We start from the raw sequence: 22,465 nt of genomic DNA on the forward strand, positions 1-22,465 counted from the left end.
GGGTCAAATTCTCGGGATGCTCCGAATCAGACCATGCGAAGTTCGGTCAGTTCGGTCGGTTCGGTCTCGACTCTCGGTGGGCGGGCCAAAGCTCTCTGTCAAAGAAAATTCCCGGGGTCCTGGCGCGGGCATTTGGGGAGGAGAGAAAAAAGCAATCGATAAACACCAGCCAATCAAGACCCCAGTTCAAGACCCCTGTCGCCCATTGTCCAGCTGGCGCGCGTCATAAGGCTGAGTGGTCACGGCCCCCGCGACAGGTAGGGTGAGCTCCATCTACACCTTTCAACACTCTTTACCTGTGGTAACCTATCGACCTACCTAGGCTTCTACAAATCTGTCTTCATCGACTAGACTTGTTGACTACAAGACCAGGTGTCTGCGCTTTCCACAACTCCGACTTCTTTACACAAAAACACCAGCGATCCGCTGCAACCCATTGCGGATTCAAGAAAAAACCCCCAATACCACAAATGGCAGAACCTCAAGGTGCAGCCGCTCGTCTGCGGCGCACATTCCACTATCCCACAGACGACGATTCAGCAGACTCACAGCCAGAAGCCATGGATGAAGAGGGTACGCAAGATAACCCCCCAAAAAAGCCTCCCCACTCTCCCCTCTCGCTCCCATCATCATTATCTCCAACACCAAACTAACAAAACCCACGCCCAAACACAGAACAAGAAACCCTCATCCGCCGCCTCGCAGAAGACAACGCAACCCGCAACGCCCAATTCGCAACCGCCCTCCTCGCTCTCCCCCTCCTAACAACGATCCCCTACCTCTTCAACCTAGCCCGCCTCTCCGCCCCTCTCACCTCCCTCCTCTCCCTGACATCCCTCCTCTCGACCGCCTACCTCCTCCACACCCAACCCCCAGGCGCGACCGGTATCCCCTGGCTCGACGCCTGGTCCCGACCAAAGACACCGCGCCCCAGCCCAGCCTCCTCGCTCGAGTCCTCGACCTCGTCCGTTTCCGGTGGCCTATCGTCCTACCAACCCATCCAAACGACGCCGAGGAGACGCAGGCGGAGTTCGTTCTCGTTCGCAGAGGAGCAAAAGGGTCCCTTGGAGCTGTACTTACCGTACCTCAACCTCGGTCTCTGCGCTATGCTCGTCCTGGCGGGCTTGGCGACAAAGTCGAGCGACAAGGCTACGTTTGGCCACGTGGGGTTGGGGAACTTGCCCGCTATAGTGTACGTTGTTGTTCTGATCGCAAAGGTGGTCATGGGCAGCGTCGATCCGGAAAAGGAGTTGGCATCGCTCAAGTACGGATTCAAGGGCGCGTAAGCTTACAGCCAAGTACATAAGTACGGGACGGCGGGGATATGTATTGTTTGTGTTTAACTACGAATACCACGGGACGGAAGGAGTTACTTCACGACTTATGCTGGAATGACGACGTATCATTATGGAGCGAACGCGAAAAAAGGGAAGCAAGTCCAGAGTTGGGCTACGAATTGAGATTGAAAAATAGTGCACACAAGTCTATTAACTTTTGCTGACACATAATTACAACATTCTACACGTCTATGGATTCGTTGAAGCGCAATACACCGTGACTTTTGAGCACGCCATCCACCCCCTTGGGCAGCCGCGGGAACGGATCGGTCAAAGAACTCGTTGACGACGGATCCAGCGACTTGTCGGTGACCAGCGCAAGACCGTGTGACTTGATGGCGTCCACCAAGGCGGGGACCATCTCCTGTTATACAGTCAGTAAGAACATCGCAGTCATCCACGCAATGGCCCAAACGTACCAAAAGCCGCGAGCAGCAAATCAAGCCCATGAAGTTGTTGCCTTGCGCAACCCGAACCACCTCCTTGATTGAGGCAGATCTTCTGCCGTGGCTCTGAATGATGTCTGGTGGCGCCATGACGTCCTCCCGTCCCAGATCGTTGCACAGGAACACGGGGAAGTTTGGCTGTTTCCAGTTGAGCGCTGTGCACATGCTCGGGTTATATGAACTGAACACCACAGAGCGAACCGACTCGAGGGACTGTGCTCGCTGAGCGCGGGCGTGGTCAAACACAATGGTGAGAAGAGAGTCGACGAATGTGTTCAGATCCAGCGATGGACCCAGACCTAGTGACCTCTCCTCGTCCAGGGACGGGTACAAAATTTGGATGTTGACATGCATACCATGCGGGAGGAGAGCCAGCGCCTCATTGAGAGGGATACCTGCCGTTGTAAGAACCCGATGAACGTCTGCAATTGCGTCCAGAGGTCTTGTTGGCAATGATGCCAGCTCGGCTCTGCTGGGACTCTTTGACGTAATCGTATTGAACTGCTCCATTGTCAATCTTGAGATTGGCAGGTCAATTCCACCACATGGTATCGTCCATCTCGGCCACGAAACTGGTACACCGTCGCTGGTGTGCTGGACGAAGAGTTGGACAAAGTCGCCTGACAAACTCGAACCAGTCACAAATGTGCTTGGACTGCGGTCAAACTGGCTTGTCGCCTTCCAATACGTCTCGAAATCCGTGATCTCGAGCGGCTTACCGTTGAATGGCTTGATGACCTGAGTGTGGAAGCTGATCTGGCCAATTGCGCGTAACCTCGGGTCGAACAGGGGCAGGCAGCACTTTCCTGAGCTACTGAGCAGCGCCTTGAAGGTGTTGGGAAGGGCCACTGTCTTGGCAATGATTTTCGCGCCATAAGTGGGGAAAACGTCGAAATCGAGTGTGAACGACTCCAGGTTGTCGATTTGAAAGGAAACAATACGGGTATCTTCTTGGAAAGGCAACATGATATTCTTCGGGATGAGATCGGAAACCTTGGACGAAATCGTGAGTCGGGCGGCAGGGTACTTTCCATCGTGGAAGAACACGAGAGGCTGGTCTCCGTTTTCCTCGAAACTGATTTGGATGACTGTCTTCGTATCCAGGAAGTTGTGCCCGTACCGGCGCAACGGTATTATCGGCGGCGGCAGCTCAAGCTCGGGGATGGCATCCGGGTCGAGGGCCATCGGGTCGGGCCCGCTGCTCATCATAGGTCCCAATCCGGGCTGCATGATCATGGGGCTTGCCTTCGTTCTTGCGTTGTACGGAGCAAGCAATTGCATGCATTCGAGGTGGCCCTCCCATACAGCGTAATACATTGCCGGTAGGTCCTTTTCGTCGACGATGTTGGGGTCTGCTCCAACGTCCAATAACCCTTGGAGGCAGGGAACGTTGCCTTCGCTCGCGGCATGAACCAGGGGCGTCCATCCGTACAACTTGTCGACCTGATCGAGGTTTGCTCCAAAGTTTTTGAGCAAAAGCAGGAGCTCTGGCCTTTGGCCCGACCGAGCTACAAGATGTTGGGGGTAGAGTCCCTCAGCGTCGGGAACGATCTGTGCTCCATGCTGGAGGAGCATTTCCACGATTGCCAACGAACCATGCTCGCAGGCAAGATTTAACGGTACATGATCCGCATCAGAGACAGGGTCGATTCGAGCAGACTTTGCCAGCAGTCGCTCAACACACTGCAGGTGGCCGTGGATGATTGAGTGTACCAGAGGGGTAAAATTGTCATGGTCGATCAAATCTATCGTCGAAGTATCCGCTGTAAGGCTATGTTAGCAACCACGTAACCATGCTGCCTGTAGTTGTAAGATCTCACCACTCGTGAGGGCATCAAGCATGTCCAAGCGTCCATGCATACTGGCATAATGCAACGGAACCCTGCCATACACATCGGTACGACTGACAGCAACACCTTTTGCCAGGCCGTATTCAAGAACAAACGAGTTCCCATAGATGGCGGCTTGGTGCAGGCAATTACGTTCGTTGATGTCATCCTCCGACTGTATGTCGACCAAATCCGTGTCGAGGAGAGCCTGAAGAGTCTCTTTAGGCGCTTCGTGGATGGCGGCCAGGAAAGTTCTAGTCACTCTCTCCATTAGAGAGATATCGGAGCCCGAGGATGAGCTAGCAGCCGTCCGCATTCGAATCAGCAGATCCCTCAACGCCTCGAGGTTCCCAGAGATGACCGTGTCGAGTAGTAGTGTGTCCGCATCACCTTCGTCGGTTCCGAGCAGATGCTGGCTGCTTACGATATGATCACTGCGAGGCTCGAAGCTGACATTGTCACCCTCCGCCCAAGCCCCCAGGTCTTGGAGACTGGTAGTGGCCTGGTCGGATAGTTCGCTGATGACGGTGGCATTGAAGAAGGGCTGGACCTCAACTGCTCTGGATAGATAGAGCTCTTTGGTCTTCGACTTTGATGTCTTGTCCCACTTTTTGAGGATTTTGGAGAAGGCGGTTCCGTTGATCTCAACAAACTGCTGCAGCTTGTTCAAATCGCTGGCAAACTGTTGAAACCCCTCTTCGAGAGTTGTGAACTTGGCTGAACGCCTGGAAACACCATTGCGAGACTGCAACACCTTCTTCTTGTCGAGAAGGGTCTTCAGTCTTACCTTGAGCTAGGCGGGGGTCAGGTCTGACAGGGTAAAGTCATCACATTAAACAAGAGAAACAATCACATACCTCTGCCTCCTTTTGTAGGTAAAAGGCATTGACTTTTTCGAGCTCTCGTTCCTGTTCGAGAGTCAGTAAGTACGGTGGGAAGTTCATCGCACTGACCCATGGCTGGATACATACCAATTGGAAGAAGAATGTGGCCTTGTTGGCCTGAAGGGCAGCCTGGGAGTCTATGGATATTGCGGAGCGGAGAGGGTCATGTTGTGCGCTCAGTGTGGGCGTAGCCGACAATTTCTTGATCAGCTAGTAGCGAATGTCAGTGGTTACGCCGGATATGATTAGCTATTGTCATGGGGGCTTGCTCCATTCACCTGCCCCTGACGGAACAGTGTCGGGTAACGAGGCGACCAAATCCTGGAGGGTATTTTTTCCCTTTTTGTGGTTTGCATACCAAGCTTCCTCCCAATGCAGAAGAGAAGCGAGGAAATGGGGTAACAAAAGGGGGATAGAGACTGAAGATGAAATTGCTGAACCACGCGACGTACCTTTTTGAGAGCCTTGTAGTTGACAAAACTAGCGGCATACTCTGGAACTTCAAGCTGACGCTTCTGAATCTGCTTGCCGAACTTCCTGCTGGGATATCAGCCCAAGTTCGCCAGTAAGAACAAATTAGAGGATAATAGTGTTAGGGCAACGAGACTGACATGGTGGACGGACGCCCGTGAGATCACGGCGGCGTCCAAAGATTAACGTTGTAAGAGACAGCAGTATGTGTGCCCTCCAATACCAGCAAGCTGACAGTGGATGTCAGCAGGGAGAAAGCTGTTGACAGCAGGAGGCTCTGCCGACGTGAATATGCGTCGGCGGCAGTGAAGCAAAGTAGTCACCGGCACAAGGGTATGCTGAGTGACGTCGCCTAGTAACAAAGTTGTCTAGAAGAATTACGAGTTGATGTAGAGAACCGCACGTGGGGGGGTCTTCAGTGGCGCAAGCTGATAGGATGAGGAGCTGAGGAATTCAAGGCCCTTTCTGGCGATCGGCGAAATAGAATCCTCCCGCGTAACGTAGACAGAATAGTGATAAAGCCCAGAATATATCCAAGTTGATGGAAGGATTCAAAGCTGTTGCTTGAGTTAGAATTTGAATGTCTTGACTAAAGGGGACGACGATCGGGAGATATCCCTCGTACGAGAAGGTGACCGCTGGGCCAGTAGAGTCAACAAGTACCTATGGCTGAAAATTGAGCACGCCGAAGGAGGAGGGATCTAAAAGCAGCACCCGTAAAGAAACTAGTGTATAGCAAGCAAGATGGGTAATGTTGTAGGTGGGGGGGTTCTGAAGCTATCCCGGGCATGCCTCGGTGACAACTAGGCTCTGAAGAAAGAGGGGCAACAACGCACGCGGCTCTCAGAACATGGACATGGTCAGGCATTTGCTCTGAATAGGTGCCACGAGTAGGTAATAGTTATTGATGCTAGACAATGCGTGGGGGCAGAGAGAACGGTGAATGGTTGCAGGTACTGGCTGCCAGTGGATGACAATATACCATGTCAGCGCCAGTGTAGGTTGGCGCACCCGTTTTTTTTTTGTCTTCGATCAGGAAAGCAAGGCCTGAGCCAGGACCAGATCTAGGAACGGGTTGAACGGGGGGTGAGGTTAGGAAAACGAGGCGCGGCCGGGGATCAGAACGCTGTCTCGTCCAGGGTACTGGCTCCGTTTCTCGCTTTGACTGGGGAATAAGAGGAAAGGAATGCGCCGTTGACCGTGGTGATAGGGATTATGCAAAAGAAGCAGTGAAGCATGGGTGGAGGGTGAGAAGAAAAGGCGACGTGGGTTGGAGTGTGGTGAAAATGAAGGCAATGGTAACAGCAAACAGACTTGTGCCGAATCGGAGCAGATCACGGGATTGATTGTTGGGAGACATTCATGCTTACCGGTCAAGATAGTAGGTTCAAGAGGTGATTGCTTCAATCTAGGCTCTTTCGGGTGAGGACAATGATGTCTTAAGCTGCAGTAAGTTGCAGCCGTGGCATATGCGTCGGTCTTGGTGTCGTTTGAGAGTGAAGTCGAATTAGGCAAACCGGGAGCTGGCCAGATGGATGAGTTGTATGGTTCTGCAACTCTACCTCATCGGTATGTCGAAGTTTGCAGGGCGGCGGCGGTAAGAATGACGGCAACCTAGATCTAGATTTCGGATATGGGGGTGATGAGTGAGAGGTGAGATGCGACTCTAGGAACTTAAGGCAGAAGAGGTCCAGATCAGGAGGTACTGTGTGTATCTACCTTTCCTCACTTAGGTAGGTTCTCTCTCTCTCTCTCAAGACGATGGGCCAGCAGGGCAGGCCGTAGTGGCAGAGGCAGTTGGCAGTCAAAGTCGTGAAATGCAAATGGGTGCCGGCCGGGGTCTTGGCCAACCATGGTATCGGTCTGTCCAATGGCAGGGCCGAGGGGTACCAGCGACGGTCCAGCGGGTGGATCCACCTGCCGGCCCTGGGGGCGTGCTTGGGAAGGAAGTTGGGTCTGGTCTTTCTTGCCCATGCTGCGTACAAGAGAGCAAGAGTGCAAGAGCATCCATCAGCCCCTCCCCTGTCTAGCTGTGAGGTGCGGGGTACCTTTTCTCATGTCACTCCTGCCACCCTTGCGTACGAAGTACATGCGCACTGAAGACGACGTTGCACCTGCAAGAACTGCAATGCACCTAAGAACTGCAAGAGCTGCGAGCATTCATCCACTCAGATGGGTAAGACTCGATAAACTCAACGCGAATCAAGTGTGGCTCTCTGACTGTTTTTTGCCCAGTGCCCTGCCATTTCGCCCTACTTGGAGAGTCTCCCAACATCAACCTACGATGGGATCCCTTAAAAGGACATCTCGCCTACAACCGATCACCTACCTATCAGACCTATCGTATCCTGCGCCTCTACCGTCTTCCGACCTTGTCTGTCCGGGTTAACATCAAAGCGACCATCTTCTGCTTGTACCTACCTACTCGGGCAAGTTCTCGCGCCATCTCGGAAACGAGGAAATAGTCGGACGGCCTGAACCGTCAGATGTACCCGCTTTCTGGCAGTTCAACAACGCATTGCGTCTGGTAGTGTATAATATCACAGAAACCGAGCACGTGTGCCGTCTCTCATGGCTTCTGCGTGGATCCAAGAGGGGTCTGAGATTTTGAACTTCCATGTCTCTCGTGCCAGACGGTAGACTTCCCCCCATTTAACAACATTTTATCTACTTTTCAATAGCCGCAGTCGTCACCGAGCAGTACCTCGATGGGCCACGGCAGCAGTACGTTGACAATATGTACCAAACAATATGTACATACCCTCAAGGAACACCCGTGGAGTCCCCCTCCCACCCACACATGCGCTTGATTCGCTCTCCCCATAGCCAAGTCTTCAGATCGCCAGCCAATGATGGCTCGCACACGAACCACGTTTTCCTCTCGACGTGCCAAGGACAAGGCTGAGAGGCTTCCTCACAGCACACGCACACTGCTAAAAACTCGGGCGTCGAGCCGTTGGAAAATGTCTACCCTGATATTTCTCCGAGACGAAACCTCAATTCCCTCTTCACCTGTGTTGGTTCTCGGGCTTAGGTTCATTCTCAGGCTGGATGGATCCGAGATTTTCCATCTGCCATTCAGTTTCCAGCTCTACTCGGCGTCAAGGGTCATTCTGGCGGAGCTCTGTACGGCCCAATGGACTTCCAATTTCACCGAGATGTCCCGTTGAGAGGTGCTGCTTGAATGCGACAGATAACGTTCCGAACGACCGACTCCAACCATTTTTTATTTTTTTGTTTTTTTGGCTTTCACCAAATCGCTATGGCTAAGAAAAAAAGGGCCTCTCAGCTCTAACCGCTTGGAATGTTTCATGCCCAGACTTGCAGCAGCAGCTCCAGCAACCTGCATCCATACGGAACCAGCCGGAGTGGTGGGCAGAAAAAGCACACCAATACTTCCCCGTCCAATGAATGTAGTGCGGGGCAATTCAAACCGCGAGGGGCATCCAATTTGGGCCGGCCATTTCTCGCTCTTTCGCTTCGCTTCACCAGCCGTTGTAGACCCAAAAAGCAGGTGGCACGATCCATTTCCAGTCCGCTATTATTGACGGGTTTCTCAACTTATGTTGTCAATCCTTGCGAATCAAAATGCTTGTTTTCTGGTCGGATATAGGAGCCAATCAGCGGTAGACCACCATGGAGCCCATCAAAGCCCGAGGACGGGGATGAAATTCCGGTGGTCATCGTGGAGCACGGAAACTGTCAACTAGGGCATGGGGCGTTTCTGGAGAATCTCGCCTATAAGCCAGAACCAGCAGTCGAAGGACGCTCCTCGCAATTCGACTGAGCCTTTCTACCGCCACGGAGCGGTGATATCAAGATGCGGCTGTTCGGGAATGGAACAGCGGCAAGGCGGGGCATATCAAGCTGCATGCTACCTTACCTTGACATGTTTGCATCCGCGGACCACCCTGAATCTAGGTAACCTGGCAAGTGGCCATGCGGGAAAAGGCCGCGGCCCCCATTCGCATCCGCTGCTTGCCGCATCATGAACGACAGCCATCATCACGACGTACAAATACGTCAGAGGCCGATCGACCAAACAAGGGTCCTTTGCGGGTGGTCTATCCCGGTATGCTTCGTATGCCTCGGTGTCTTCTAGCCCGTACATCATCACCACCACGCCTCTTTGTATGCAAGATCCGCGTGACCTTCCTGTTTCTATGTATCCCAAGTTCCAACTCACACCACCGCCAAGTCGGCAAACCGGCCTGGTTCCTAAGCGACAACATGAAATCCAATTTTGGATTTCTTCGATAACGAGGGAGAAACATGAACAACAGTAATAACATTGCGGGATACTCTCAATTTAGATGTCCTAACTAAAGGTACGTTTCTTAGTGAAATGGAAAGGGGAATCATAAAATCCCAGGTTCGCCATGCCTCCCGAGACCCCCCCTGTTTTCCAGGCTGTCTTCACCTGTGGCTCAAGCCATGGGAGTGGGAGATTTTGGATATCTGAAAATGAAAGTACTGTATCAACGCAAAAGCCGCCTTCCCTCCTCAGACCACCACAGTCCAAGCCTCGCTCTTGATATTTAGATCTTCAGTTCTTCTTGGTCTCAGCGCCAGCCGCCTCGCCGCTCTTGGACTCGACGAGACTATCCGCCATGGCCTCGGCAGCAGCCTTCTTGAGCCTCTCGCTGTCCTCTGAGCTGGCGCCGGCGTCCTTGGCAGTAGTATCCTTGCTGGTGGACGCGGCCTTCTCCTTTGCCTCCCGCTCATCTTCGCTGTCGCCTAGGCTGAAGGGGTCGTTGTCGCTGATGGGGTTCGGGTCGACCGTCGATAGGGGCTGCCACTTGCTGGCCTTGGCCTTTGCACCTGACAGGTCCTCGGCGGAGCGTCTGGGCGACGAGCCGTACACGTCAATCTCCTCGGCGCCTTCTCTGAAGGCCACGTGACGGCCGTCGTGGGGCTTGGGCGACTTTGAGGGTGGAGGGGGTTTGTAGAGGTCAGGGTTTGACAGAGGTCTGTTACTATCGCGGAGAGGGGCTGGTTTTCGTTTGTTAGCATCGTGCGGGCTAGTGGCAGTGGGGGAAAAGGGGGCATCGGGACTTACTTCCGTCGGCGGTGAACTTCATACCCGCAAAGTCGTCGCTGAGCACCTGGGGATCGGCGTCGTATCTCTCGTAATCGCCGCTCCGACGGCTCGACTCGCCGGGTCGTCGGGCGCCGTACTGGCCCTGACCCTGACCTTGGCCCGGTCGCTGTTGGCTGGATTCGTCCTCGTCGGCAAACTCCTCGTCGAACCTCTTCTTCATTGTGGTAATCCAGCTGTTGACCTTGCCCTGCGTCTCCACGAACCCCTTTCGGAGCTTCTCCTGAATCACCGGCAACTCGTCGTCGAAGAAGTTGGGTTCGCGGTCCTCGGAGTTCGGTCTGGGCTCGAGGCCGGTCTGCTGCCTTCTCACACGGCCACCGCCGCCGCCGCCGGGGCTCCGGTTGGACGTTCTAGCCTCGTAGCTGCCGACATTGTCAAAATGTTCCGCCAGCTGTCGCGCGTAGAGCTCGTCAGCCTCAAGCTGAGATAGCTGCGGTCCGCCACCCTGGGGGCGGGGAGGCTGGGGAGGGGGTCGTTCGTCGGTGGTCTCGCCCTGGGCCGCATCGGGGTCGGTCATTTCTATATTGGGGCTCGTCAGTATAGAGCTTGAGGGTGGGGGGTGAGCAAGTGATGGGTCACGCGACACGTACCCAGTAGGGCGTTGAACGCCGGATCAATCTTTCCGCCGCTGGCTCTCAGGACCGCCTTGATGACGGAGATGTCGATGCTGGGGAAAGCCTCCTTTAAGATGTCCTCCGTCTTCTGCGTCTCGCCGGAGGGCCTCGGGGGCTTTGGTGGGGCCGCTTCGGCAGCGGCGGCGGGTGTCGAGGAGGTCATATTGGACGAGGTGGTGTTGGAGTTGGTGGTAGTAGCCTGGGATGTAGTGGGAGCCTCACCGCCGAGAACACCTGTTTCCTGGACGTCTTCGTCGTCGGATAGATCCAAGGGTCGGACTGTTGTAGGCGACTCGGGCCCGCTCGAGGAAGTAAGCTTGTTCTAGGAAAAAGAGATGAGGTGTCAGTTTTCTGGATAGGTCGACAGGGTACACCCGCATGAAGTTTGGGCTTGTTTCGGGGGACGGGATATATGCGCACTGTTTCGATGGGGGCAGACATGACTACTGTTCGGTCGCTCTCCTGTACTTCTTCTCTCCTTGGGAGAGGGATCGTTTTGGTGCAAGATGAAGGTCCCCAGCAGAATAATAGGAGTAGCTGGCAAGCAAAGTCGCTCGAGGATGGAGGAGGGGGTAATTTGCTTGCTTTCGCGAGATTGTTACGTGCAAGGACGTTGCGGAATGCGCGCGCCCGGACGGAGGGGTTGGAGACTGGAGAGCAGCTGGCGAGATGACATTAAAGTGGGTTACGAAGCTGATGACGCCGCGCCTCCTTTGGGGAACTGGGAACCTCGCCAGCTTGAGCTTAATGCTAAGCCACAATCCTGCCGCCACACTTACCGTCACTCTGTACTGCTCAAGTATCCGTAATGCTGATAGCTTCCTTCTATCGTCGTAATTACTGCTGCTGCTGCTCTTTTGGCTATCTCAGCTTCACTCAATCTTTTTTATTCAGAAGTCATGTCAAGGAGCATTGATGCAGTAGTTATCGTAGCGTAAGAGTGATAAAACAGCCAATTTCGATTTATTAGAGGCATGGTATTATGTCAGCTAGTTGTCACTGAAGGTCCTAGAATAGTAAGTGGGGGGGGGGACCAGATATCACCACTTGCGTCCAGCTGGTGACACTTTACCCAGCTCAAATTGCAACCCCCAATGTCGACGACGAATGACAAACGAGGCCAATTGTGACGCCAAACCACACTTACAAGAGAAGCTGTCAGTCAAGATGAGATATATAAGGTGACGGACCTGTTGACTTGCACGAGTTCCCTCATTTTGATGATAGATGTAAGGTCAGTTGCCAGTGCCTGAAGGTATCATCACCAAATTGAGTAAACATCCCTCATTTCTAACATATTTACAGTTTCAAGTCAACAGCCAAACGGTTCTCGTCAAACCATGGCAGACTTCGATCTCAACTCGGCCTTCATTCCGGCTCTACACAAGCCATCAACCCTCCTCCCCATCGCAAAGCATCGTGAGGCCCTGCTGTACCTCATCGAGACCAAGCAAGTAACCATCGTTGTCGGCCAGACCGGCTCCGGCAAGACCACGCAGATCCCCCAATTCCTCGAAGCCGCGGGATGGTGCGCAGACGGCAAGGTCATCGGCATCACGCAGCCGCGCCGCGTGGCGGCGACAACGGTCGCACTCCGCGTCGCCGAGGAGGTTGGCTGTGAGATTGGCCAGCAAGTCGGCTACGCTATCCGGTTCGAGGACCTTACTTCGGCGCAGACGCGCATCAAGTTCATGACGGACGGTCTACTTATCCGGGAGGCACTTGTCGACCCCCTGTTGACACGGTACTCTGTTATCATGGTTGATGAAGCTCACGAGCGCTCCATCAGCACCGATATCCTCCTGGGACTGCTCAAGAAGATTCTCAAGAAAAGACCCGAGTTACGCATCATCATCAGTAGTGCAACGCTCCAGGCCGAGGAGTTTCTGAAATTCTTTACAACTTCTCCAGGAGACGAGCAGAAGAAGACGGTCAACGCCCCCGAGAACAAGGATGGCTATCACGGTGCCGACAACGACGACAAAAAGGGTGCGATCATTAGCTTGGAGGGCAGAGCACATCACGTCGACGTCCTTTACCTAGAATCACCAACCGAGGACTACGTCGAAAAGGCAATCTCCACCGTCTTCGACATACACACAACAGAGTCCGAAGGCGACATACTTGTCTTCCTCACAGGCCGTGAAGAAATCGACAACGCCATTCAGGCCGTCGCCGACCGCCTGCTGGACCCGAACCAACCAAAGGGCCAGCAAACACTACAAGCGCTGCCCCTGTACGCGGGCCTCTCAACAGAACAGCAAATGTACGTCTTTGACAAGCCTCCCGATGGCACGCGGAAAGTCGTCTTCGCGACCAACATCGCCGAGGCCTCCATCACCATCGACGGCATCGTCTACGTACTCGACTCGGGCTTCGCCAAGCTGCGCGCCTACAACCCGCGTACGGGCATCGAAACCCTCACCTCGACCGCCATCTCCAAGGCCTCGGCGTCTCAGCGCGCCGGCCGCGCGGGACGCACTCGGCCCGGCAAGTGCTTCCGCCTCTACACGGAAGACGCATACCTCGCCCTCCCCGAGGTCACCGTCCCCGAGATGCAGCGCTCCAACCTGGCGCCCTTTATCCTGCAGCTCAAGGCCCTCGGCATCGACAACGTCCTCCGCTTCAACTTCCTCAGCCCGCCGCCCGCGGAGCTCATGGCGAAAGCCCTGGAGCTCCTCTACTCCCTAGGCGCCCTCGACGACTACGCCAAGCTGACGAAGCCGCTGGGCTACCGCATGGCCGAGCTGGCCGTCGAGCCAATGATGGCCAAGACGCTGCTCGGCGCGCAGTCGTTCGGGTGCCTGAGCGAGATGCTCACCATCGCGGCCATGACGAGCGCCGGTGGGAACAACGTCTGGTTCCACCACGACGGCGAGAGGAAGCAGATGGAGCTGTCGCGGCGCAAGTTCGCCGCCGACGAGGGCGACCACCTGACGCTGCTCAACGCCTACCAGGCCTTTGTGACAAAGGGCAAAAAGGAGTCCAAGTTCTGTCGGGACAACAACCTCAACTTCAAGACCATGACGCGGGCCGTCAGCATACGGGCGCAGCTGAAGCGGTACCTTGAAAAATTCGGCATCGCCGTCGACAACGGACCCTCCGGCCCGGGCTCACGACAACAACAACATCAGCAAGACAACTCCACAAAGGCGGAGCAGATCCGGCGGTGCCTGACGACGGGCTACTTTGCGCACGCGGCGAGGATGCAGCCGGACGGCACGTTCCGCAACGTCTCGGGCGAGACGACGCTCCACGCGCACCCCAGCTCCCTCATGTTCAACCGCAAGGCCGACTGGGTCATTTTCCACGATGTCATGGAGACGGCCAACAAGATCTTCATACGGGACATGACTAAAATCGAAAAGACTTGGCTAATGGAGTACGCGCCGGAATTCTATCAGCTGTCGGACAATTCGGCGCGGCGGGCACACGACGAGGCTGAAGCTGAAACGCGGTGAAGAACAAAAAAAGGAGGAAGTTGAGGAACAGCCTACGGATGGATACTGGGATACAGGACGACACTGGAATTACGGAAACTGGATGGGATGTAAAGTTGGGAGGCAGCAGAAGGAGGAAGGGGTCCTTGTTATTGTGGTACGAGGGCGACATGAGACGAGATTAGGGCGGCGGGGGGGCTTCGATGAGGCTGGGCAGTTGAAGCCTCGAAGAAGCGAAGAATCTGAGGTGCTGTGTTCTTTGCAGCAGGGCTCTGAGTTATGCCACGTTGGCAGAGCCTCACAGGGGGGAAACATGAGGCTATTGCAACTTTCAGACTTTTCTTGGTGTTGGAAACTTTCGACCATTGCCAATATCCGTACTCCGTACAGAAGACGGATACATAGTAGAGTGCCCGTATTCGTACAAAGTTGAGGGCATTGGTCCAACTCACACGAATCAAGACTTGACCGTGGGCTGCGGCAGATGTAGTAGAAATATGAGAACCTGAAGCAGGGCCGAATCGCTACCACTGTCTTTGATAGGGCGGGCCGAGTGCAACCGTAGGGCATTGTCAACGGTCTACCGCAAGCTCATGGTGGCGTTGCAGGGCTCGAAATTGATGCCGTCGGTCAGAGATACCGAGTGGAGGCTCCTGCTCTCAGGAGTCAGTATCCTGTATCGTACAGATACGATTATCGATGTACGGATAGGCAAATCTACACAATGGAGGCACGGAGTAGTTGATAAGAAATGAGATTGTGCAGAGAATCACAATTTTATGAACGCATCTGCACAGCGGCACAATAGCCGATTATACGCCAATTATACGAGTGCTGCAGACTGAGAGTGATAGCGGTCGAACACTGCGCATTGTGATTGGCAGTGAATCTCAAGCAGACCAAGACGACGGGGCCGATCAAGATTTCTCGGCCAATGACCAAGCTTTGAAGGATCCATCGAGATTAGCTTGATTACTCGACTGGGGGCGATGCCAATTGTGATTTGGGCTTCGCGACTGGTTCGCCAAGCACAGCAACCGGATTGACTTTTTCTCATCCTCATCATGAGCGGCTGGTCTAGCCAGTTTAGAGCCGCTTTACCCCTGAGTCTTGGGTCGAGGGGAATTCGACGACGTTGTATGACAACTTGGGTGGCTTCATTGTTCTCGCACTCGGATGAGGTGACACTGTCTTTGCCGAGTGACACGTGAGACAAGACATACGTCTATGCTTGTTTCTCCGGAAACATGCATATATAGACTCTCAGACGGAATGCTTCTGTCTCTCTTCAAATAGAAGAGCCCGGCGGGGACATTGGAACGTTGGTGGAATCAGGGACTGTCTTGCAAAAGGGGGATGAGGCCCCCCCCTCTTTTCTTACCTTGGCGTCAGCACCGGCCAGAAGCCCGATGAGGGCAACTCTCGCACGATAGAACCGGACAAGAACCGATTCGCAATGGCCATGGCAGACGCCTGGCTCAAATTCCAAAGGAACGGGACTGGCACTGCATGCATCGCGATGACATGCGACTCAGATCCCCCTCGATTATCGGTGCCGGCGGGAAAGGATACCAGATGCGATGCGCTGAGCCGGACAACTGCCGCATCTCTTTTTTTCACCGGCCCCTTAACCCGGCCCTCCGTAGTCGCTGCATGGATCCCCCGTAAAAGGAGACAGGTGCGACGCGGCGACCGCATGATGCGAAGCTGGGAGGTCCCGGATCAAGAGGGGAGTCTTTGTTTCCCTGTTTCTTTCTGATTTGAACGGAGGTGTTTACCCTTGAAAGAGGTGAGTGATCGTCGCTGGAGGTGTGACTGGGATTGACCACCCCCACCCAGAGCCGAAATGACGGCTCGAGATGCCGCGTCGGTGTTGTTTTTGAACCTGCTGGCACTGGCAATTACTGCGTTTTGGTAAGCTCAGCCTATTGTGCTATGCGCTTGTTTGCCCGGTGTTGCATGCAGAAACGCTGATAACAAGTAAAAAGCCGTGCGCGCGCGATTTGAACGATGATGAGCGAATGCACTGTGAGGCAAACCCTGATAAGGGACGCGCAAGTCAGGAGCTGCGTCGCACCGTTCAACATCAGCAGCTAAGTATAGGCAGAGCTTGTGAGGGTTGCAGGCGTATCTATGCCTTTCGTAGGATGGTTTGGTCGATACTTAAAAGGCGTATCCGTACTCCGTGACCCGTACTCCATACTCGTTGAGTAATCCAGTTGGGAGTTGGCTCAAAATAGGTAAGCTTGGATGGGTAGCCGGCACGTCAAGAAAAGAGAGGCATAAACTGACGTGGATCACGAACGCGCCAGCGGGGGAGCATGGTGGAGAGCGGGCGGGAGCTCAGCCTCCTCGATGAGGTTATCAGGAGAGGTTCAACTTGACCCCGGGAGTGCCCGCCTGCCAGGCCGTGACCGTTGACAACCTCATTCCACGGCCCAGAGCTGTAACCTGTCGCGGCGTGTAGCTGGCGTCGTCACCGTCCGGCACACCCTTGATAAAGTCCGGGACCTGACTTCCAAGAGGAGAGACAAAGACCCGAGCCAGCTTCAGGTAACAGCTCCAATCTCGGTAGAGACCTGGCTGGGTTTGGGCGTGGTTTCGCCGACGAGACAGACAGCCTGGGCTCGAGTGTGTCGGCGGAGTCTCCCGATAAGTCTTGTCGATAAATTGCCTTGTGCCCCTGATGTTCAGTGCATAAGAAAATAACAAGACGAACGGCAAATTCATAACATCAGATATGAACAGATGCTGGGGGTGTCTGAGACCAGTCTGGATCCAGAAACAGCGACCGAGGATCTAGAAGCCACTGAAGCCACTAGTTCGACGGGAAGATTAGCGCTGCGAGCCTGCGGTGTGGTTGTGTCCTTGTGCGCGGGCGGGAGGTGGACAAATCGCAGGGTGAGGCAGAGCATCCCGTCTCTCTGTTTCTTTCCCATATCTTTCATCCCATCCAGCTAAATTTGTCGGTCAGACTTGGGGTGGTGACAGTGTGAAGAAGTCGACCACTGGTTCGGACGAAACAGCAAACAGCGAAGAGCTGGGACGAGAGCTGGCCATGCTGGGTAGAATGTGACGGCTGGACAGACAGGGATCGACCGTAAGAGCGGCATCCTTCTGCACGGTGTCTGTTGACCGTGCTGTGTTGCTGCTGCTGCTGCTGCTGACTGATGTGGTTCACCGTCCCGTCCGTCCAATGTGATGCCATCTGATGAACGATGTCCACCCGTTGGAGCCTTACATGGTCGAGGAGGGGCTCGTTCCTGCAGCAAATCCCTGCGCTAGACGAGGAGAGCCCCTGTAGGACCATGCGCTTGTATCGATTTTAGTGCAACGCTCTTGGGATGGCACAGGCGGCATCAGCCAGTCAGCGGTCACCCGTACCTGACTTGCGGCTGCTCGATAGGATGGTTGGGTGTGGACAGCGCGGGTAGGAAGCCAATGGCGCGAGTTGATAGTGATACATGGTGATGTGGTAGCGGTAGTATGTGGTGTTGCAGACCATAAAAGAAACAAATGGTGAGAAGGGGGCCGTCAGCAGCTTAACTTAGAAGCCCGACACAGTCACGCAGATAGTAGGTATGCTGTGTGCATGCTGCCATTTTTGAAAGACGATACTCCGTACTCCATGCTCAGTACAGATAATAAGAAAGAAAGAAGCAGAAGCAGAAGAAGAAGAGGTCGAATTGTGCCGGTGCGGGCTCGGACCAGGGGGTCAAAAGTCGCGCCAGCCCCGGCTCATTTGAGGAAATTGCTTTTCATTCGCCCGTTTCCACAAAAAACGGTTCTTTCCAACCCCGGCCCATCATCCTGGGCCTGCCCGCAGGTAGGTAGTCCTGTGGAGCGGACCTTCCCAGGTTGACAGGCACCACCCCCCCTTTTCATCACGGGTACGTACTGTGTAACCAGGTACCCTATCTACCTACTTGTAGGTGTGGTAGTACGGTGTGTACGTACCGCCCACCCACAGTCCACTGGTTTCTCCTACTCGCGTCCTCACCCCCAATCTTTTTTTCATTTTTCGTGTGCTATTGAACTTATTGAACTCCATTCGATCCAATGGTAGCACTCGCTCTCGTGTCTGGCGGTAGGACGGCGTGGGATGCCCACGATGGGTCTAGCTGTTGTCATCCCGGCCATCTTACAAGGTCCAGGCTCACGGTCATGGGTCAGTGTTCAAGGTTCTCTCTCTCCATGGTGCAAGGAGCAAGGAGCCAGCAGCAAAGCAGCAGAGGAGCAAAGGAACAGTGAGAATGAGCTGTCCAGGTCCAGGTCCAGGTCTAGGTCAAGGCTGCGTGAAGGAGTCGCCATCTCGTTGGTCCGTTGCTGCTCAATCTCCTCCTCCCCGTCCGTTCGTTGGCTCGTTTCGCTTCGCTTCGCTTGACCTGCAGCCTGTCGCTGCTTGCTGCTGTGGACTGTCGTCGCTCGTCTCCGTTTCCTTCGCTCCCACTCTCGGATCTCCTTCTCGCCTCTCTTTTGCTCGCCCTCACCCCCAAAAGGGACTTACTCTCGTTCCTCTTTCCTTCCGTCCCTCCTCCCCCCCATCGTCGGTCGTTACTCTGATCTTCCGAGGCCAGTGACATCCGTCGACTTTCCACTTTCCACAATCCTCTCTCTGCCTGCCAGCGGGCTCGTCACTCTTTTTTAGGAACCTCGTGGATTGTGTGAATGGATCACCGGACCTAACCGACCTCTCAAACTCACTCCAAAGTCGTTCTTTACTCAACACAACAAACCCCAATCCCAAAATTCCCACCGACTGAATATCCTCGGTGGTTGTCACTCTTTTGTATCCAGCATCCTGCCCAGGCGTTCGAAACCGTTCACTTCCCACGAGATTCGATTCGAGACTCGAAACCTTCGACTACTTGCTTTTGGTGCCTTGACATTCAACCAATTGTCCCATCCATCCCCTCGAAACCCCGTCCCGACTCCCCGATACGACCTTTAGTCCGGTAATGGTGGCATAGTGGTAATATCAACCAGTGAAGGAAGGAGAAAGTCTCTAGGTCAACCGTCGACCTAAAAGAGAGAACCCGGTTATCAGTGGAGAGTTGCTTCAAGATACTAAGGTATCTCACTGTGGAAACCACCAAAATTCAAGATGGCTTCGTTCAACGCCAATGGCTATGTGATGGCCTCCCGAATTCCTATTCGGGATGTCCAGCCGGTCAACAACGAGCGATCCGCCGCGCCCCTGCGCATCGTCTCTCGTATCATTGGAACCAGAGAAACCTGTACCGGCTCGGCCAGCCAGTGTGAGAAGCCAGTCGACCCTTCTTCTCTCACACTGCCCATCACCCTTGGTGTCACGTAGGTCACAAGAAGTCGTCGAGTAGGATATATGAATGGGCTGACGGTTCTTAGGATTCCCATCGTCGGCGCCTTGTGCTTGTTGTTCTACTTCCACCGAAGAAATGTCAAGAGGCAAAGACAGGAGGATGCGACTGATCCTAACCGAGGCCTGGATTTCGGACTGGGTGAGACCAGCTCCGATAAGGGTGGAAAAGGAAAGCGCAAGAGCATGATGTTCCGTGAGAAGGGAATGGGTCTTGACACGAAGCAGCGTCAACTGTCCATGGACATGAACTTGGACAGCCCCTACCTTCTTCCCCCTGGTCTTCAGAGCTCGCGCGAGTCTCTGCACTCTCTCGCGAGAACCCTCCACAGCGAGGCAGACCCCTACCGACCCGTGGCTGGCTACACCGGCAGCGATGTCGGTTCCATCCGATCGTACAAGCCCGACGGTGCTTCCGTTTACACCAAATCGACGAGCCGACGTGGTTCCGCCATGACTGGCCGCACCACCATGACCCAGAACACCTTGCCTCCTAGACAAAACTCCCTCCCCAGGCCCCCTCCTGCGACGGCAGACCCCTTTGCCACGCCCAAGTCTAGGTCTGGCTCCCCCGCCCTCGAAATCATGACAAACTCGCCCGTCGTCTTGTCTCCCACCTCACCGGTTATTCGAAGCCCGCTCATCTCGCATGAGCCCATCATTCCCAAGATTGAGACCATGCCGTATCCCGATGACCGGAACGGTGGCTCTCTTCCTCAGATTCCCGACATCCCGGAACCGGCCCCTGTTGCTCAAAGGGGACTCCCAACCAACCCTCGCCCGTCTGCTAAGAACCCCTCCATTCCCGAAGTTCAAGAACTGGATAGCACGCCGGCTGCGGCCCCTGTTGGCCTTGGTCTCGACGACATGAACTTCCCTGCTCACTCAACCAGCCCCCCGGCCCAAAAGGATGCCGCTCCTTCAACACTCCCATCCATTGTTCCCGAGGAAACGAATGCTTATGACCGTGAAAGCTATTACGACTATGACTTTGAGGACAGAGGACGATCTCAGAGACGCTCTGTGGATATCAACGACAACCGCATGTCACGTGCACTTGGTGTTCCGGGACAGGACGCCAAGAGGCTCTCAGTTGGCTTCAGACCCCTGCCTCCTGATGAGGTGACGGAGTCCGAGGACCCTGAAGAGCGTGCCAACAGAATTAGATCATTCTACAAGGAGTACTTCGACCCTGACAACCCACACGCCGGCCAAGCCCCGCCTCCCATGCCTCAAGGACCCCGCGGACCTCCCAGAGGCAGAGGACCTCCTCCTGGCGGTCCTCAATACTACGAGGACTATGACCCGAGCTACAACGGTGCTCCTGGCGGCGATGCCTACTTCGACCCTGAGAGTAACTCGTTCGTCATGCCCTATGCTCAGCCCGTCACTCGTCGTGCCATGACGCCACCCCCAAGCGGCTCCCGCTTCCGCGGCCCGCCTCCTCCTCGGGCTATGCACGGCTCCATGGGTGGTCGCATGGCCAGCCCCGGCCCTGGCGGCAGACGTCCTCCTCCCCGTGCCGGCTCGGCTATGTCTAGCCGCCTTGGACCTTCTCGACCGGGATCCGATCTGTCCAGCCAGTACACTCCTCGGCCTGGCTCTTCAGTGTCCAACAGGACCGCCGGTGGTAGGCCTAAGCCCAAGGGACCTCCTCCTGCCGACTTGACAACTATGCCCAACCCCTCCAAGCTCAAGGATGACTCCTTCTCCATCCTGAACCCTCTCGACTTCGCTCCTCCGGAGACCTTTTCTTCCCGCGCCCGCGGCCGTTCCCAGAGCCCGGCAGGTGAGAGACGCCCATACGCAGCGCCCGCGATTCCCGCCCACTCCCCGTTGGTCAGCAGCTTCGAAGAGATGCCTGCCATGCCCAGCCCGTAAGTTATACCCGTAGATACTCAAAAGAGTCACAAGACACTAACAATCGGACAGTCACCTGCTGCGCAAATCCGGAACCTTCACTGGTCTCGACTTTGCTCCTCCCCGCAAGTTCAAGGACGGTGACAATATGAGTGATGCTGGTAGCATCCGTAGCAACCGCAGTGGTATCTCGGCTGTCCAGCAAGCCGCCCTCCGCAGCGGTGCCGGCAGAGTCAGCCGCTTGCCTGGCGACACTGTCTTCACGCAGACGGCCCTTGACGATACGCTCAAGCCGCAATGGGGCATGCGTCCTTAAACGGCAACGACGTTTTTCTGCTTGTTGATATCATTACTTTGACTACCGCGTATTGATACGGCAGCGCCGAATCGACGGTCACGACTTTTGAGCATATTCGCACGCACTGGGATCATCCATGTACATGAACTTGCGCGAACAAACAAAAAGAGGAGCCTTTCTACCCTTACTTTTATGGGACTTGAATTTTGCATAACGGTGTTTTTTCTTCTCGCATTTAGTAGCGATATACTGCTAATGTCTTCTGTGTTGAAAACCTTTTTCTGTTTCGCTGCGTGGAGTATTTGGGTCACGACAAATAGTTTTTATTTTTTGAATCAGCCCTCCCGCGGCCTCATTTGGATATTCGGGGGAGGGTTTGCATATAGAAAAAGGGCTCCGGGACATTGGTACCGTCTGCCAACCATCAACAACTAGATGATGAATACTACAGAAAGTATACTGAGAATTGGGTCCCTTTTACTGCAAGTGATGAATGCCTTTTGCCTTGCGAGTGCTGGCTCTCACCCACGTCTTCGCAGTGATGTACATGTTAACTACGTTTGTTTCTTGTCCACCAGCCATGGGCGTGAACCAGTGATGAACGCTATGGAAAACGTGCTGAGCGCCAAGTCCCGTCCTTCTGGTTGCAAGCAATGATTATCTTTACCTTTGACTTCCCATCTTCTGCTGACTTTGAATGCAACAGCCACGACGGGATGTGTAACTTTTGAGGACCTGGACTGCAGTACCTCGGCATCCAGCTCAAGGCCCAATCCGCGGTATGCGGAGCCCAGTGACTTTCGTGTTCATATCACAAGAGGATTCAAAGGCACCGGCTCCGGCACTG

General features: G+C 54.6%; 6 protein-coding genes across 6 annotated transcripts; 4 read left to right on the plus strand and 2 right to left on the minus strand.

Moving 5' to 3' along the window:
* Window positions 1-275: 275 nt before the first annotated feature.
* BDP55DRAFT_713432 (uncharacterized protein) lies at window positions 276-1,478 on the plus strand. Its single transcript, XM_060578240.1, has 2 exons — window positions 276-573; window positions 676-1,478. The coding sequence occupies exons 1-2, from the start codon at window positions 471-473 to the stop codon at window positions 1,284-1,286; spliced, it is 714 nt and encodes a 237-aa protein (XP_060432316.1). The 5' UTR covers window positions 276-470; the 3' UTR covers window positions 1,287-1,478.
* BDP55DRAFT_50302 (ankyrin repeat protein nuc-2) lies at window positions 1,372-5,364 on the minus strand. The gene is made up of 7 exons (XM_060567647.1): window positions 5,108-5,364; window positions 4,949-5,033; window positions 4,584-4,706; window positions 4,470-4,520; window positions 3,604-4,405; window positions 1,757-3,546; window positions 1,372-1,701 (listed from the first exon to the last, which is right to left on the minus strand). Coding segments are annotated over exons 1-7 (3,036 nt in total). The 5' UTR covers window positions 5,110-5,364; the 3' UTR covers window positions 1,372-1,518.
* Window positions 5,365-9,147: 3,783 nt separating this feature from the next.
* BDP55DRAFT_656531 (uncharacterized protein) lies at window positions 9,148-9,822 on the plus strand. Its single transcript, XM_060574379.1, has one exon. It carries the CDS (start codon window positions 9,347-9,349, stop codon window positions 9,500-9,502), a length of 156 nt encoding a protein of 51 aa, XP_060432318.1. The 5' UTR covers window positions 9,148-9,346; the 3' UTR covers window positions 9,503-9,822.
* BDP55DRAFT_656533 (uncharacterized protein) lies at window positions 9,148-11,434 on the minus strand. Its single transcript, XM_060574380.1, has 4 exons — window positions 11,103-11,434; window positions 10,659-11,004; window positions 10,027-10,587; window positions 9,148-9,959 (listed from the first exon to the last, which is right to left on the minus strand). Exons 1-4 carry the CDS (start codon window positions 11,121-11,123, stop codon window positions 9,514-9,516), a joined length of 1,374 nt encoding a protein of 457 aa, XP_060432319.1. The 5' UTR covers window positions 11,124-11,434; the 3' UTR covers window positions 9,148-9,513.
* A 588-nt stretch (window positions 11,435-12,022) lies between these two features.
* Window positions 12,023-14,143, plus strand: BDP55DRAFT_629720 (helicase; the record flags this gene model as incomplete). The annotated part of the gene is made up of 1 exon (XM_060572056.1): window positions 12,023-14,143. The coding sequence occupies one exon, from the start codon at window positions 12,023-12,025 to the stop codon at window positions 14,141-14,143; it is 2,121 nt and encodes a 706-aa protein (XP_060432320.1).
* Window positions 14,144-19,226: 5,083 nt separating this feature from the next.
* Window positions 19,227-21,636, plus strand: BDP55DRAFT_629721 (uncharacterized protein; the record flags this gene model as incomplete). The annotated part of the gene is made up of 3 exons (XM_060572057.1): window positions 19,227-19,435; window positions 19,490-21,337; window positions 21,393-21,636. The coding sequence occupies 3 exons, from the start codon at window positions 19,227-19,229 to the stop codon at window positions 21,634-21,636; spliced, it is 2,301 nt and encodes a 766-aa protein (XP_060432321.1).
* Between the last annotated feature and the right edge of the window lie 829 nt (window positions 21,637-22,465).

This window comes from Colletotrichum godetiae (genome assembly GCF_030913485.1).
Source record: "Colletotrichum godetiae strain CBS 193.32 chromosome Unknown BDP55scaffold_11, whole genome shotgun sequence".
NCBI classification, from domain to species: Eukaryota; Fungi; Ascomycota; class Sordariomycetes; order Glomerellales; family Glomerellaceae; genus Colletotrichum; species Colletotrichum godetiae.

Bases quoted from the DNA above. Each gene is read 5' to 3' on its own strand.
- BDP55DRAFT_713432 (XM_060578240.1), top strand. From the start codon at position 471: ATGGCAGAACCTCAAGGTGCAGCCGCTCGTCTGCGGCGCACATTCCAC. The intron at 574-675 runs GTACGCAAGATA...GCCCAAACACAG, and splicing joins AGAAGCCATGGATGAAGAGG to AACAAGAAACCCTCATCCGC.
- BDP55DRAFT_50302 (XM_060567647.1), bottom strand. The intron at 4,406-4,469 runs GTATGTGATTGT...ACCCCCGCCTAG, and splicing joins ACCTACAAAAGGAGGCAGAG to CTCAAGGTAAGACTGAAGAC. The intron at 3,547-3,603 runs GTGAGATCTTAC...ATAGCCTTACAG, and splicing joins GCTTGATGCCCTCACGAGTG to CGGATACTTCGACGATAGAT.
- BDP55DRAFT_656531 (XM_060574379.1), top strand. From the start codon at position 9,347: ATGCCTCCCGAGACCCCCCCTGTTTTCCAGGCTGTCTTCACCTGTGGC.
- BDP55DRAFT_656533 (XM_060574380.1), bottom strand. From the start codon at position 11,123: ATGTCTGCCCCCATCGAAACA. The intron at 10,588-10,658 runs GTACGTGTCGCG...GCCCCAATATAG, and splicing joins GGCGTTCAACGCCCTACTGG to AAATGACCGACCCCGATGCG. The intron at 9,960-10,026 runs GTAAGTCCCGAT...AACGAAAACCAG, and splicing joins GAAGTTCACCGCCGACGGAA to CCCCTCTCCGCGATAGTAAC.